Source organism: Acinonyx jubatus, chromosome B1 (genome assembly GCF_027475565.1).
Source record: "Acinonyx jubatus isolate Ajub_Pintada_27869175 chromosome B1, VMU_Ajub_asm_v1.0, whole genome shotgun sequence".
Taxonomy (NCBI): Eukaryota; Metazoa; Chordata; class Mammalia; order Carnivora; family Felidae; genus Acinonyx; species Acinonyx jubatus.
In genome coordinates, this window is record NC_069382.1 from 16,837,122 (window position 1) to 16,853,294 (window position 16,173).

A 16,173-nucleotide genomic window follows, 5' to 3' on the forward strand; every position below is an offset into this window, starting at 1 on the left:
GAAAGACTCCAAAATCACGGTTTACAAAATCTCATCTCCAGAGGTTTAAAAAAAAAAAAATACTGACTAGAAGTGATATGACTATCAACGCCCGTAAATCAGAGATCAGAACATTTTATTTTGCCACATATACATGGATTCCGCCTGTCGCTGTAAAGTTGTTTAATGCTCCCTTTACAAGGGCAGGAGAAGAGCAACACTTTTATTATGAGAGGAGCAACCTTTAACAGTTAAGAATTATTTTTCAATTGTTTTCTCTTGTACGGAATAAGGGACTATTAACAAAACTAAAAATGGTTTATTAAGTCTCAAATGCTCTGATCTTTAGGTCCATTTATATAAAAATCCAGCCTGTTAGGGAAGTTACCTTTATGATTAGAAGCCCGAGTTTCCTGACAGATTATTTACCTTAATAAATAAAGGCATACTAGCTGAGCAAAGAGGGTTTCCATGGTAAACGGGCGCCAGGGAAGATCAGATCCTGGCCTAGAGGGCTGCTAACTTAAAAATAGATACCGTGTGTATTATGTGTCGTAATTATTTTATCACAATCGTCCTGCACGCTTACACGGGGAGACAGGGCTCTGCTGATACAGGTGTGTGCAGAACTGCACACGACTGGATCACCGGGAAATCATCTTGAACGACAGACTGTCTTGAACCATTTTAAGCACACATGCAAGTCCCGTATGTAGCACGGCAGTTACTGTTTGTGCACCGTAAAGGCTGATCTACCTCATTTATAAAACGGAAAGGAAACCTACTGGGTCAATAACAGACACGCTTTAGACTTAAGTGCCATGAAGTGTATACAAAAATAGGCTCAGGCTGCTGAGCGTTTTTGAAATGCTGGTCACTTCCACCGTCCCCGCGATCCTCGTCATCGTCACAGGTCCTCCTTCAGAACTGGTGAGGGCCTGGCAGCCCCAGAAAACTCTAGAACAGAGGGACGTAAAACCAGCGGTCCAAGGCCATGGAGGTTCAGCTCCTCGTAAGCCTCCTGGTATTAGAAGCCAATCGCTGTCTCTGAAGACAGAATATACAGTTTTCAACAGATTCTCAAAAGTGTCTGTGACGCCAAAAATATCACGAACCATTGTTTTGGAAGTCTAGAAACAGGCAGAAGAAAAGCTTTCACTCAACCTTATGACTATCATTATTAATATGCTACAATCAGCTTGTTTGTTGAGCAAACAAGGGCTACGTAGGGCCACGTCAGCCACTGTGCTCAGGAGAGGCCTGGAGGCCTGAGATAAACGATACCCTGAGTCGTACACATACAGAGAGTGCTACTGGAACAAAGAAATGGAGACTACCGGTTTCGAGAGAGACAACAATGGCTTATTAGGGCCAACCTAACCAAAACTTAATGAGTGCCTCTTCTATGAATCTAGTGGTTAAAGATTTAGCATCTACCCACACAAGAAGCTGCCAATTCAGAGGAAAAGGACAGATAATAACATTCCCACTAGAGTGATACTTACAATAACGTAAAATAGAAAAAAAAGTAGAAAAGAAGAAAAATGGGTTCCACAGGAGGGAGAAGGCTTGTCATGAAAGATTTATTACGCAGACGGTTAATAAGTCAAGGCGTCACCCAAAGGCAGGGAGCTAGGAAACCATGGGGCAGAGAAGGCGGGGAGGGCCGGGCTCCAGGTGCCTCAAGCACCGGGGCTGAATGGGGGCTGGGAGCGGAGAAGCAGAGCAAAGCAGGAGAGGGAGGGAGGGCGCAAGAGCCTACGAGGCCAAAACAGCTTGGGCTTTATGCAAGGGAGACCCTAACTGGTCTTAAGAAAGATCCAATGAGAGATCGAACACCTCTGCTTCGAGAATCAGTTGTGTGACGATTAATCCCTCAAAGCGCCACACTTCAAACACTTCTATTACAGCACTTAATTAAAAAAAAAACAAAAAAAAACGCAGAGAAGATTTCAAAATTCAACAGCATGAGGTCAGTGTGTACCATAATCCCCACCCCCGTCATATCTTTAGAATTTAATACAGGCACTACGTGAACACAGCATATTACCGTCTAATTTTACTCACAAATTATTGTGACGATCTAGGGAGACAACTTATGAAAAGAGCTCACGATAGGGCTGGTTCACACTGAACTTTCAATAAATGTGACCTATAATTATACACGGACCATGATAAAGAAGAAAAGGCTCCCCAGTGATAAAAAGATATTACTGGTTGGGGGCGGCTGGGTGGCTCCGTTGGTTAAGCATCTGACCCTTGATTTTGGCTCAGGCCATGATCTCATGGTTCGTGCTGCCAGCGCGGAGCCTGCTTGGGACTCTCTCTCTCCCTCTCTCTCTACCCCGGTCCTGTTCACGCTCTCTCTCAAAATAAAGGAGAAAACTGGTTAAATTACCACAAACTAGAAAGAAATCTTAAGAAACCAGGTAAGCTGCTGGGTAACTTCTATCACAAAAGAAAAAAATTAAGCTGAAATTAAAAAGACTATGTCTCGTACCTTCCTCAGCATAGTAATTCTCAAGAAAGAAAAACCACCAACAATTCTGAAGAATCCCTTCCAACAACAGGTCGGCTCACTCGGCCGTGGAGGCCCAGGGACGCAACAGGTGTGACAGGCCGTCAGACACCCTGAGGAGACCCGGTGCGGTTCACAGGAAGGCAGTTGGCGCTGGGATGAGCGGCCCGTGAAGTACGAGCGTGAGTAGCGTCCTGGCCCTCCTCTCACGGCTGTTACACTGGGTCACAGCCGACTCAAGCGGTACAGGCAGGTGCCCCAACAAGCCATCTTTCCAGGCCCGTCTATTCCTAGTAACAAAGACCCGAAAAGGCCGTGCTTCCTGGCATTACGCCTTGGGCAGCACGCACTGTTCTAACAACGTGGCTTGATTTCTTACAACCTAAGTGCCATAAAGGTGACTGCAAAGTAACAGTGCACAACGCAGATAATAAAATCTTAACAAAGCCAGCCTTCTGAATTAAAATAATCCACAAAGTTGGGGCGCGCGGGTGGCTCAGTCAGTTAAGCGTCTGACTCTTGATTTCAGCTCAGGTGACGATCTCACGATTTGGGAGAGTGAGCCCCTTGTCAGGCTCCACACGGAGCCTGGAGCCTGGAGCCTGCTTGGGATTCTCTGTCTCCTTCTCCCTGTGTCCCTCCCCTGCTCGTTCGTTTGTTTGTTCTCTCTCTCTCTCTCTCCCTCTGCCCCTCTCCTGTGCCCGCGTACATGCTTGCTCTATCAAAATAAATCAAACCTTAAAAAAAAGAAAATAATCCACAAAGTCAAAACAGGAACTAAATGGTTAAAAAAAAATACAACAATGGAAACACACCTAAAGTTTTAAAATCTATTCAATTTTCCTAATTGGGCAAGGCAGGCCAAATGGAAAAAAAACCAGGCCAGATATTAACTGAGCCTTAAATCTCTATACACAGAGGCCACTCCATCAGGTTATCAACACTCAACTCTTAAACAACTCTTAGAACATAAAAATGGTGCCTTGTCAAGAGGGCTGAGTAAGAGAACAAGTTCGCTGGCTTTCCTGCCACAAACCAGATGGCCGGTGAGGACAGACGCTGAAGCCAACATCTCAAGGAGGCCAAGGCCAGAGAACAGGGATTCAGCGGGGGGCCGTGTGGACTGCAACTTAAGCGATTCAGGGGGTTAAAGTGGTTTTAAAGGCTAGACGGGACCCTAACAGCCATCTAAGACACTGTTCTGATGAGAAAGTGTTCCAGTTAACATGCTGTACAGTTTGGTCCAGCAGCACCTTTATTTACGAGAATGCTGTACCTTCACAACTGCACGCACAGATGAGACACCCGTCCATCTCCACTAGATGACAAAACTCACTACTGGTCTCGGCATAATTCCCCCACTGCTCAGCACTTCATCGAAATAATCTTAAATTGCTTAAATGCCACCCCTATGTAATGCTAAAATCCTGTTCTCTTCAATGTGCTAAAGACTAATATACCCTCTGGAGAAGAAATGACGGAAGAAGACTGCTCGATTCAATACATCTTCTTCAAGACCAAGCCTCCAATCTGGGATTCAAGCCTCCAGCCTGGCTCAGCCCAACCCAGTTCAGTCCAGAATCCCATTCAAGCAGTAGTTTTCAAATGGGTTCTATTAGAGCATCTCCAGATCGCTCTACAAAGAGTGAGAGGCAGTAAGAGGTGGTGTTGGGAGACGCAGGCCCCCACCCTCGTTGTCCCCCTTAGTACCCCAGTGGTCTTAGACAAGTTACTTAGCTCCTCTGTGAACATTCCCTCATCAATAACACGGGATAAAAGTATCTATTTGGTAGTTGTAGCAAGAAAATTAATATATAAATTAATATAAGAAAAAATATAAATTAATGAGAAAATTAATATAAAAATTAAATTAGAACAGCACCTGGTGGTAACAGTAAGTGTCTGTGGTTTATTATACTGATGCCCTTTATTATCATCATCATAATCACGGAAAGCACAGAGCTAAAGAGACCCTATTTTAGGTTGTTTCTACTCCATCCCGTCCAGGTTCTGGCCCTTACGCACCTTTCAGGATTCTATGAAGGCACAGCACAACTTCACCACATTCTGCCTCACAACATACCATCCTGGACCCCAGCCCAACTCCTCCCCCAACCACTATTCAGTCAACTTGTTAAATACCATACTAGTAACTAAAGAAAAGCGGAGCCTGTTTTCTCTTAAAACAAAAAGAGTTTCCTTAGGATTTCTAATTAGATTCTGTTTTCACCTTAACATCCTCCAGTTTCAGAGGAGGATCCCGTCCCCAAGCGAAATTACCATGCCCTCCCTGCCTTGACTCAGATTCACACACACACAAAAGGGCAGATTATCATAACCTCATTTCTGCGAAGGCCTGATTTTCAATCTCACTGTGGCTCAGAAATCAGTTTTTCTCTTCAACTTTCCTGGGAAGAGAACAAAATGTAAGAACAGGACAGCGGCTGCGGCCACATAAGGCAGGAGATGCCAACACAAAAGCCCACTTCACCAGCTAATCTGTGAACTCCTTGATGGGGCCTCCCCCAGTGTCTGTGCAAGTTCCTACTGCCAGGAGTTCCAGATCCAGCTCCAGCAGAGGTAGAAGGGTCCTACCACAGCAGACCACACTCCTAATGGCCACACAGCTGTCAGCCGCTCTTACAGATTCTTTGGTCATAACCCTGGAGGCCACTGACATTCTACATTCTGTTTTCTGCCATGACAACAGGCCCTAGGAAAAAACACAGGTCCCTGCCATGTACAGAAGACATCCTACTTGAAGCTGGGAAAAGGTTTCCTTTTAAACTTGAGTAATTAAGGGGTGCCTGGGTGGCTCAGTCAGTTAAGCGGCCGACTTCGGCTCAGGTCATGATCTCACGGTCCGTGAGTTCGAGCCCCGCGTCGGGCTCTGTGCTGACAGCTCAGAGCCTGGAGCCTGTTTCAGATTCTGCGTCTCCCTCTCTCTGACCCTCCCCCGTTCATGCTCTGTCTCTCTCTGTCTCAAAAATAAATAAAACGTTAAAAAAAACTTTTTTTAACTTGAGTAATTAAGATAATAATTAAAATATTCCAAGTTCTGCCAAACCAGAAAGAAACCCCAAAAACATTTTCCCTCTCACTGAGGTCAACAATAAGGTTAGCCTGGATTGGAAGTCCCTTCTGGTCCCACTGCACAAACGCATTCATCCCATGTCCCCTAACTGAGGAAGTCCAGGAGCCAGTCCCCAGATGGGCATTACAGGAACCATGCAATACCACTCCCCCACGATGAGAATGTAGCCATGTTCTCTTAAGAAAAATGTTGTCCCTATTCCCCCTCCCATTTTTCATGAATGGCGATTTATCTCATTGCACCAGCTGTACTTCCATATTAATTCTTCCCAAGTCTTTCCATCGACATGTAAATTTCAATTCTGAAGCCACAACTGGGATTCTAAAAGCAACACAGCATTAGTAAGTTTAGAAATTCAGTCTTATCTTAATGAAAAACATGGTCTCCCCAAGTAGAAGTGGAAGGGGGAAACACTCTTACTGGGTTGCATTATTCTAACAGCGAAACACTAAACCAAAGTACTCCAGACTAAAGGGAAAACATACTTAAAGGCATCCCAATTACGATACATACGTGAGGGGAACAGACTTAACTACCTACCTACAATTAAAAAAAAAAAAAAAATCTTTCGGCCAAGCATTTTTCTAGACATTACTTTAGTTTCCAAACTAACAAAAAGCTGCACCTCTTTACAGATGCTCAAGTAATAATTAACTTGGATGCACCCGCCTCGGCCAAGAACACTAAGCTGAATTTATAATTTATTCCATAAATCTGCAAGAGGGCTTCTCCAGACTTATTCTGCTCAACTCTGAAAGCTTACCAGGCACATATCTGCAGTGAGAATGGGGGACAAATCAAAACCTAAATGTGAAATTGCACATGCTTCAGAGATCCTCCACTAACATTTCTGTTCAATCTGCTTTATCACCTTCTCTGTAGATTTTTAAGGAGATTGGGTGGGGGTGGGGAGCATAAATCTGGAACGGACGAGCTATCACGTGGGCATGAATGTGTCAGAACAGTTCACCAACACCCAGAGGCCTCTCCAGGAAAAGCATGTGATTTGGTGCGAGATTATCAGATGAGTCAAGTGACAATTACCCCCACACTGCAATTACATGTTACCTCCCTGAAAAGCAATTAGCAAGGTATGTATAAAATGCAGAGCTCACAGGACCGTACATTTGGCTACATATTTTAGGTAGTTCATAGAATTTCTAGTTAAAAAAAAAAACTAACTAAAAACTACTTTTCAGGGCATGTTTCACATTTAAGCAGACTTTTTAAAGAAAAGGATCATAAATATAGTAGGAACGAAATTCAGATTGCGGATTTATGTTCTCTGTTGTACGAAAAGACTACAAATGATACACGTATGTGGCGATGCTGAAATAGGTAAAATCCCACAAAAATTTATTATTCCAACAACATTATAATTTCAAGTTAAGTCAAAGGCAGGAGGCGAACAATGAAGCGGGCAGATTGTTGGTCCTGCGCAGGCCCTTATCAGCTAGTCCAGCGTGACAAGGAGAAAGTAACAGCACAGCAGAAACAGGCGATGAACAGTGTCTGAAGTTCTAGAAAGGTGCTATTAAACCTGACCTGAGCCAGGCCTTCTCCAGCTCACACTGAGTGTTATTAGGGTCGTGTCCTACGGAGCCCCCACCTGTGTTCCTGAACTGCCCCTACTTTTCTTCTTCGGACAGGCACCGCTCCACACTTTTCGACCCACACTAGGAATCAGACAAACCCCAAATAAAGAACATACCTGATTTAAGAATTTCTACTGCACAAAACATACTGACTTTTCCTGAAGGAATTCTACACTACGATACCAAATGTCTTGCCAGGAATCTCTAAAATAAGTTGGGCCGATAATTCTACTGCCAAATCACATCTCGTAATGTACACCAGGCCAACGGTAATGTGTAAATACTATTATATCACTTTGATTCATTTCCAAAAAACACAGAAACATTAATCTACTATACATGAAACATTTTCTTCTGTAAAGCCAAGGACTACAGAACAGATGACTGATAGATTTCCAACTTTTCTCTCACTTTCAAATCTCAGTAGTTACACAGATGCACAAAGTTTCTTATATACTTCCCAACCCCAATGCCCACAGTCCCAATTCATCCCCTGGCCCCCCACTAAGTTACCACCAGAAAAGTCTAGCGCTGCCATTCAGCTTTGAAAACTACTCCAGATTTCAGAACCCTGCCTTGTTTGGTTGGTGGTTTCCTTTTTTCTCCCTTGGTAGTAAGAATATCCCAATGTCTTAACTTTATAAGCAAAAAAAAAAAAAAAAATTACTAGTTTCTAAATGAATCTTTAAAAAGCAACAAAAATACTCTTTTCACTTGAAAGAAAAACCCAAAAGGCAGTGCTCAAAAAAACAAAACTCCCAACCTTTACAATAACCAAAAACTCCATTTTCATTAAAAAAACATACACACCCAAACCATTGTAACCCTCAAAAAATAACTAAAACTACTCACAAAACCTCCCTTCGTCCCCTCCCTTTTACCTTCAACCAATACCAACTCCCACATCTCCCCCACAACTAATACAATTTAATCCTAAACCCATATTAACCACAACCCGAATCCCTCCCACACCCATCCCCACTCCAACACAATTCTACCCTCTTCACACACTACACACAACACTCACCTCTTCTTTTTCACATCACTCCACACCCCCCTTCTACCTACCATAACAAACCCCCACTTCACATAATTCCCCGACAATCATACCCCTTTCTAAATCCCACCACACAAATAGTACTCCCCCCCCCCCATCTCACCCCCCCAACCAACCCCCCACCCCCCACTACCACCCCCCCCTCCCCTCCCTCCTATATCCACAAATTCACCAACATATCACATCCCCTCATCACATAAAACCCAAACCTTCCTCCTTTCTCCCCCTCCCCCCCCCCCCCACCACCTCCCTATCACCTATTATTATCCTTCCCTTCCACCCCTCACCTTCCTTCTTATTTACCCTTCCTTTACCTCCTCATCACTCCCCCACCTAACACCCAAATCTTCATCCTTTACCCCCTCACCATTTTTTCCTCTTTTCTACATACCCCACCCCCCTGCTCCCCCCCATCACCTCCAACCCCCCCCCCCCCCTCTCTCCCCTATTCCCTCCACCTTTCATCTCCCCCCATCCATACCCCCTCCCCTATCCTCCCCTACCCCTCACTCAACCCTTAAAAACCCCCCAATCTCTTATTCTTTTCCCTTACTTCCAATAAACACTCCCACCTCCTAAATCACCAGCCAATCTGCCACAAATAGCTTATTACACTCCCTTTCCTCATAATTTTATCTTTTTTATACCAACAATAAAACATCCTTCTAAAACACAATATATCATGTTACCATAAAAATTTATTTATTACAAAACCTAGCTAATCTCTCACATCCCCCCATCTTTCTTCAAGCCACCACCGCCCACCCATTTCCCATTCGACCCGCACTCTTTTCCATTTTTGCTTAGACACAATTCATTCTGTGCAGCTAATTAAGCTGAAGAAGACTGAGAATAAAAGTTTGAAACAAGGTTAATAGAGTTCTTTGCTCAGTATATGGTTTCAGTTTTTATTTCATTGACACTGATTTGCACACAGAAAGCAAAGTTGTTTCTAGAGAACTAATCACGGCATGTGGCTGGTAATCTTTGATGAAATTGGATTGAAGATTCTAAATGGCGGCATGATGTAAAAATAAAAACAGAAATCTGGTATTTTATCCTTTAATTATACCGGAATTAAAAAATAAATTAAAATTTTTCTAAAATCTAGAAACTAACAAAAAATTTCAAAATTAAAAAATTAAAATCTGGCATTTTAGAGGAATGGATACACCCAACACAGGCTAATGGTCTACAACTCATTACAAAAAGAATCCCTTGAATAAACCAAAGTACATTAAAAATATGATGGCTTCTAAAATAACTTTTTCTAGGATAATAATTATGTTTCTTATATTAGATGTAGGCATGCTTAGTGGGGTGGGTATTAAATAATTTACTTGTATCATTTTAAAGATAAACTTAAAATTTCAGTGTAATAAGAAAAACATCTTTTAGAATGGATATATTCATAAAGGACATATCAATGAGATCAACAAACGAACTGAACTCCCATCTATGGCAGTTCATCTAACCCTGTGATTACCCAGTTTCCTTCTATTTCCACTACCGTTCTCAGGAAGCAGGACATTCATTCATTTTAATGTGACACTCATCAAAATAATCATTCGTTTGCTCGTTCGTTGTCTTCACATTTAATGAGCAGCTTCTATATGCCTAGTACTTCTTGCTAGGGCTGAGGACAGAAAATGCATGAGCTAAATAAAAGCCTGTCCTGAAAGGTGGTTTTTGGCCGAATTATGTCCCCTAAAATTCATGCACTGAAGCCCTAACACCCAGTACTTCAGAATGTGACCGACTTGGAAATAAACAGAGGCCATTAGGGTGATCCCTAATCCAATATGACTAATGTCCTTATAAAAAGAGAATAGGGCACAGACATACACAGAGAAGATGGTGAAGACACAGGGAGAAGACAGCCATCTACAAGCCAAGGAGAAAGGACTCAGAAAAAACCTACCATTGCCAACACCTCCAAACTCGACTTCTAGACTCCAGAATTGTGAAAACATCAATGTCTGTGGCTCAAACCACCCAGTCTGTGTCCTTCGCTACGCTGGCCCTTGGCAAACTAATACAAAGGCTCACGCTCCATCAGGGGAGACCGACATCAAACTGTACTATCCGAGAAGAGCAGCTAAATTAGAGATATGCACAAAGTGCAAAGCAACAGACCGTAGCATCAGTCGGCCGTCCCGGATGTTCTGGTTTTAGGCTCTTATTCCAGGTGAAAGGGTATGCTAACAAAGCCTCCTTACCATTTCGAAGACATTAACAGACTAACACGCGCTCGGCAGCCTTCCCATGTTATTTCACTTTATCCTCGCATAAATCTTGCAGCCTTTTTGAGCGTCCCCATCATATAGATGAAGTCAGTTTCGATAAGATAATTAACTTGTCCAAGATCACCCAATTAACAACTCAAAGAGCCAAGTCCCTACAATTCAACATTGTACTTCCCTACGTCTGTCTGCCTCTCAAACAAAACTTGGAAGAGGTACTAAGGAAAGCAGACCACATCGCGGAAGCTTTAGCAGTGTGTTCTCTCTGTGCACTGCACAATTCTGCAGGTGTGCAATCATCTCTGAAAAGCATGCCAGATAGTGGGCGGTGGCGGTTCTAAGTGTGCAAAAAGACTAGCTTGAACAGCTCTGGAACAGTTCCTCAAAGTTACAGCAAAACCACAGTGATGCTTCTGATAATGCAGAGCACAAACTTAAAGATCAGGATCAATGGTAATGATTCCAACTTTCTCCCGTTTCCTTACTCATTGTACATCACGTCATTCAAGTTCCTTCGGTTCCATACTCACGACTTACTACACACAGGGATGCTTCTAAGAGGGCAAAAAGCATGCATGTGCACTTCTGTGTGGAGCCCTGACAGAGGCCAACAGGGAACTGTACAGGAGCCAGCGCAGGGCAGATCATTACTTTGGGACAAATGGGAGGGGAGATCAAACCAGAAGAGTAATAATGTATTTACCTGTCTCTTCGTCTATTTTGAAAACACCAACACCAGAACCATCTCTTATGGAATAGCGGATCTCCCCGTCTCTTCCTGTGTCCTCATCGTGAGCAGATACTGTCATTACTGAGGAACCAATAGGGACATCTTCTTTCACTACCCCCTTCTCCACAAAGCTGGAAAACACTGGTGGGTGTAAGTTCTCGTTCACATCAATGACCTCAACTTCAACATAGCAAGTGGAAGACAGAGAAACCGGCTTCCCTTTGTCTTTGGCCCTCACGGTGAGATTATACACTTGCTTCTTCTCAAAGTCCAAATGCTGGACAATTCTGACTGCTCCGCTGAGTTTATCCACATCAAAGTGTCCTTCTCCGTGGTCCAGCAGACTGTATCTCACTTGGCTAGACTGACCTAAATCGGGATCGTAGGCCTCCAACCACATGATTATGGTTCCTTCCGGAAGGTCTTCGCGAACTTTCACACGGTAATTAGGTGGAATGAACCTAGGTGGGTTGTCATTAACATCCTGTAATGATACTTTCAAAAGAACAGTGGAAAGCAACTGAGGTTCTTCTCTGGCTTGATCCCTGGCTTCAATCTTTAAGTAATGCACATGCTGTACTTCGCGATCCAAAGGGGACACAATTTTAACAACTCCAGTCACGCTGTCAATGGAGAATTTATCTGTGTCTGTGAGAATAGAGTAGGTCACATGTCCATTCGGCCCTAAATCTTTATCTGTGGCTTCAACCTGGATGATTTCACTATCTACCTCTTTGTCTTCGCTCACTTCAACAAAGTAGCTCTCCTGTAAAAACTCCGGGGGATTATCATTGGCATCCAGAACTCTGATGTCTACAAGACGCCAAGCGGCCTTCTGTGGTATACCAAGGTCAGATGCTGTAATGTTCAGGGTGTACTTGTCTGTTGTTTCACGGTCAAGCGGAGATAAAATCTTTAGCATTCCAGTTTCCATGTCAATTACAAAGCAACTATCCTCATTTCCTCCAGAAATGGCATAGACCAGTTTTCCATTGAAGCCAGTGTCCAGGTCAGTAGCATTCATGAAAATTATGCTGGCACCCACTGGATGGTTTTCCTTCACCTCAACACCAGCGGGGAGAGTACTTCTGAACTGTGGCGCGTGCGCATTGACAGAGTGGGAATCAAAGAAAATGTCCTCCACCTCTCCCTGACTGTGTAACTTATTTGCCTGCAGGAGTTTCTCCGCCAGCATTTTGGCAACGCCCGTCTCTTCGCACTGCAAGTGTACTGGCTTGCGACTAGCAGCCACAGTTATGTTGATGTATAACGGTGTGGCAAAATTCTCTCCATCTGTGGCCGTGATTCTCAGGCTGTGAAATGACACCTTGGTCCCTAAGCCATCCAGTAGCGACTGCTTTAGGGACAACACCCCAGAGCTGGGGTTTAGGCTGAACAAATCTAGTTCGTTTCCAGCTTCAATCTGGTATCGGACCAACTGAAGTTCGTCAGCATCAATCGCAGAAACAGTAGTTATTTGCTCCCCCACACCTAGATCCCTGGGGATAGTTCCTTCACAATTGATTTTCTCAAACAAGGGTGTGTTGTCATTCAAGTTATTGAGGGTCACCGTGGCGAGGACTTCAACTTCCCGGCGGTATGGCAAGCCCCAGTCTGACGCTCGAATCCTCAGAGTATAAACCCGAGGCATCAGCTCATAGTCCAGGTTTTCTGAAGTACTCACGGCACCAGTGAAATGGTTAATGACGAAGGGCACGTGGTTTAAATTGGCAATACTGTAAGTCACATAGCCATTCTCCCCCTCATCGGGGTCCACGGCACTCACGCTCAGGACCGTCGTACCAATGGGCACGTTCTCATCGAAAGATGCTTTGTAAGCAGTCTGGGTAAACTCAGGGGGATTGCTGTTTGCACCTAAGACTTTAACCAACACTCTGGTCGAGGCTCTTCTGTCACTTGTTGTTACTTCAAGTTCAAAATGGGATGCCTGCTGTCTTTTAACTGGCTCCAAAATGGAAATGAGACCAGTGTTGGGATTTAAACTGAACTTAGCTTTCCCAGGGGTACTTTTGAAAACATACCTCAAATGAGAATAACTAGGCGTGGCTTTCACCATGACCACAGGGGTATTGGAAGGAGCAAACTCACCGATTTCTGCTCTATAAACATCCTTTTCAAACTTGACTGGCCCAGCTTTGAACTGCGGAGAAGTCACATGAATTACTTTCACAGAAGAGAACTGGGGAGGGGTTCCTTTATCTTTAGCCTGTAGCGTCAGGTGGTAGCCAAAAGGATGACTGTCCCAATCAATGCCACCAACTGCCTTGACTTTATATTCTTTACTCCCTGGAGAGGACCTCACTGTTCTAAACTGTTGAAGGAGGTCACCTGCCACAATGCTTAAAGAAGCTATTTCCCCATTGGGCCCCTGATCACAGTCGTCCACCGTTACGATTGCATATGTTGGGTCCTTGTCCAGTTCTGATGGAGACAGCGTCACCGCTGTGATCACAGGAGCACATCCGTTGGCCTGTTCCACGTGAACCGTCAGCTTAGCCATGCTGCTGATACCACTGCTACCATACAGTTTCATCCCACGGTCCACAGCAAGAATCTCCATCTCATAGAGCTTGGTCTCTGCGTAATCGAGCCTACCAGTTAAAACTATGGCACCGCTGGTCGGGTGAATAGCGAACACATCTGTTCGATCTTTGAAACTGTAGTAAAACTCTCCGTTGGTTCCTATGTCTGCATCTGTGGCGCTGACTCTGGCAATACTGGTCCTTATGGCTGTGTTTTCAGGTAACGAAACACTGTACGAGGTGGGGGAGAACAGCGGTCTCAAGTCGTTTGTATCCAGCACTTGCACCCTGACCTTGGCTCGGGCTTCAGCATTAGTATTTTTTTCAACTGCTTTGACTATCAATGTGTAATGGTCTTTTACTTCCCTATTAAGAATAGCTGTATTTCCTCCTTTGGTCCTTATTCTTAAGAAGCAAAAGTCTCCAAGGACATACTCTTCAGCTTTGAAAAGGTTTTCGTTGTCCCCGGAGATAATTCTGTACCTTAACTCCCACAGTGGATCTGTAAGGTAAATACCCATCTTTACAGGATGGCCCACGTAGGTTTTAGCTGCAGAGTTTTCGTGCACCGTGACATTGTACTGGAAGTGTGTAAACTGGAGAGGACTCTGCTCAGGGGTTTGGCTTCCGTCGCCGTCTCCAAAACGCTGGAGGAGCAGGAGCAGGAGCAAGGCCACAGGTCTCCCCATCGCTTAACCCTCAGGAATCTAAAACACAGGAAAGAAAGAAGAATTGTGACCTCGAAGAAATAAACAAGGCGGCGTAAACTTGTTTCGGGAGTTTTAGACTTTGCATTTTAGTGAAGTATTGTACATATGTATGAAATACAAATATGTGCAATTGTTTTTAGGTTTTTTTCCGTTGTCCAAGTATCAATACCTCTAACATGTCTAGAATTACTAAGGAACAATCTTTTTCTTGTACTTTGAGGACTCAAGAATCATAAGGAGCTTCAGATCAAAGACTCCCGCCAGCTACATGTAACACCAAAGTTGAATTGTTCTACTTGATTCTTCAAGGCAAATGGAACCAACTGTGACAAAGGGAGATAACGAACATTGTCTAGGTTTACTTATACACAACAGATGAAATGCCCAAAAGCTCACAAATTTCATGCTGCCACAGTATCCCAAGCACAGGAAGCTTTGAAGAACTGATTCAGAACAAGACCCAACCTGAAAGGTGGTTTCATAGGACCTCCCATAATGACATTCTATAACCTCATCTCAAAAGTGATCCAGAAATTATTTCTTTCTAAGAATCATTTAGTTGACTCCCTCCAAAACGTAAGGGTTTACGGTCTCATTTAGCGTTATGTAGCTATTTAAAGGTATTAAAATACTTATAAAATCATTATATCATTTTGATACTGAGGTCACTTCTAAACCAACGTGAGTCAAAAAGAGTCCATTTACAAATGGGAAACCAGCAGCCTGATGTCAAACAGCAAAGCGAATCTTACCCACCACATCAATGTTTTATCACCACTGCAGTCAACAACCAGTGTTCACAACCAAACACAAGACACACACACACACACACACACACAGCTAAAGCATCCAGGCTGACACACAGAGAGGGCCCCATGAACGCAGCAAGATGGTCGGCCCCGCGGAGAAGGTCAGAGGGGAAACGGGAAGGCAAGGGGGCATTTGAGAAAGGGTTCCCTTAGCAAGCGGAAGGTAGGCAGTCCTCTGGGCTGGCCTTCCGGATGAGCAAGACAATTATTTTCAGACCCACCGTTCCTCTAAATGCCAACAAATTCACCTTGCAAATCAATGGAGCCTCACAAAACACCCCAGCACTCTCCCGAGAGGACGGCACTGCACCCTCAAACAAGTGCTCCCAGAAAGGGAGCCCCACCCAAAGGTGAAAGCAGCAGCAGACTGGAGGGCTGGTTGAAGGGCCGGCGGGAATTCGCGAGGCAGCATTAACTCACAGTATCTTCACCGCACCCCATCAGTCATTTCATCAGGGAAAAAAGAAAGGCCCTCCTTCACACAAGGCTTAACGGATGCTCAATCACATTCCAGGCGGGCCCCCTGACATGTGCCTTCGCTATCATGCCATCTCCTCAGCGATAAAGTCAGGAGACCATACAGACTTCCAGCCTCCCGGAGAACGATGATCACTTCAAAATAAGAAAACAGTTTCCTCACAAAACAATCTCTTCATGTGGTCAACAGTCCTAATATTCAGGGAAATCTGAAAGATATAATGATGCAGGGACGTCCCCTAAACCAGGGAAAACTTCAGTTCAACTTACAGGTATGGGGAGCCTAGTTCAGGACAGACTGTGGAGGGTACGTGAACCAAAGACTATTTCCAGATCCTGAGGCATTTACGAACTAAGAACAATAGAGAGAGAGAGAAGATGCTTTCAGTAACACTTAAAAAGCTCATGTGAAAGAAGC

General features: G+C 44.1%; 1 protein-coding gene across 7 annotated transcripts in view; it reads right to left on the reverse strand.

Moving 5' to 3' along the window:
• Positions 1-16,173, reverse strand: part of FAT1 (FAT atypical cadherin 1) — a 132,699-nt gene that overhangs the window by 103,091 nt on the left and 13,435 nt on the right. For all 7 annotated transcript variants that reach the window (XR_008295854.1, XM_053216327.1, XM_053216325.1 and 4 more), the window contains one exon: positions 11,190-14,466. Coding sequence is in view for 6 of the 7 variants with exons in the window: in XM_053216327.1 (XP_053072302.1) it covers positions 11,190-14,448 (3,259 nt within the window). In the remaining variant the exon portion in view is untranslated. The remainder of the gene's footprint in view (positions 1-11,189; positions 14,467-16,173) is intronic.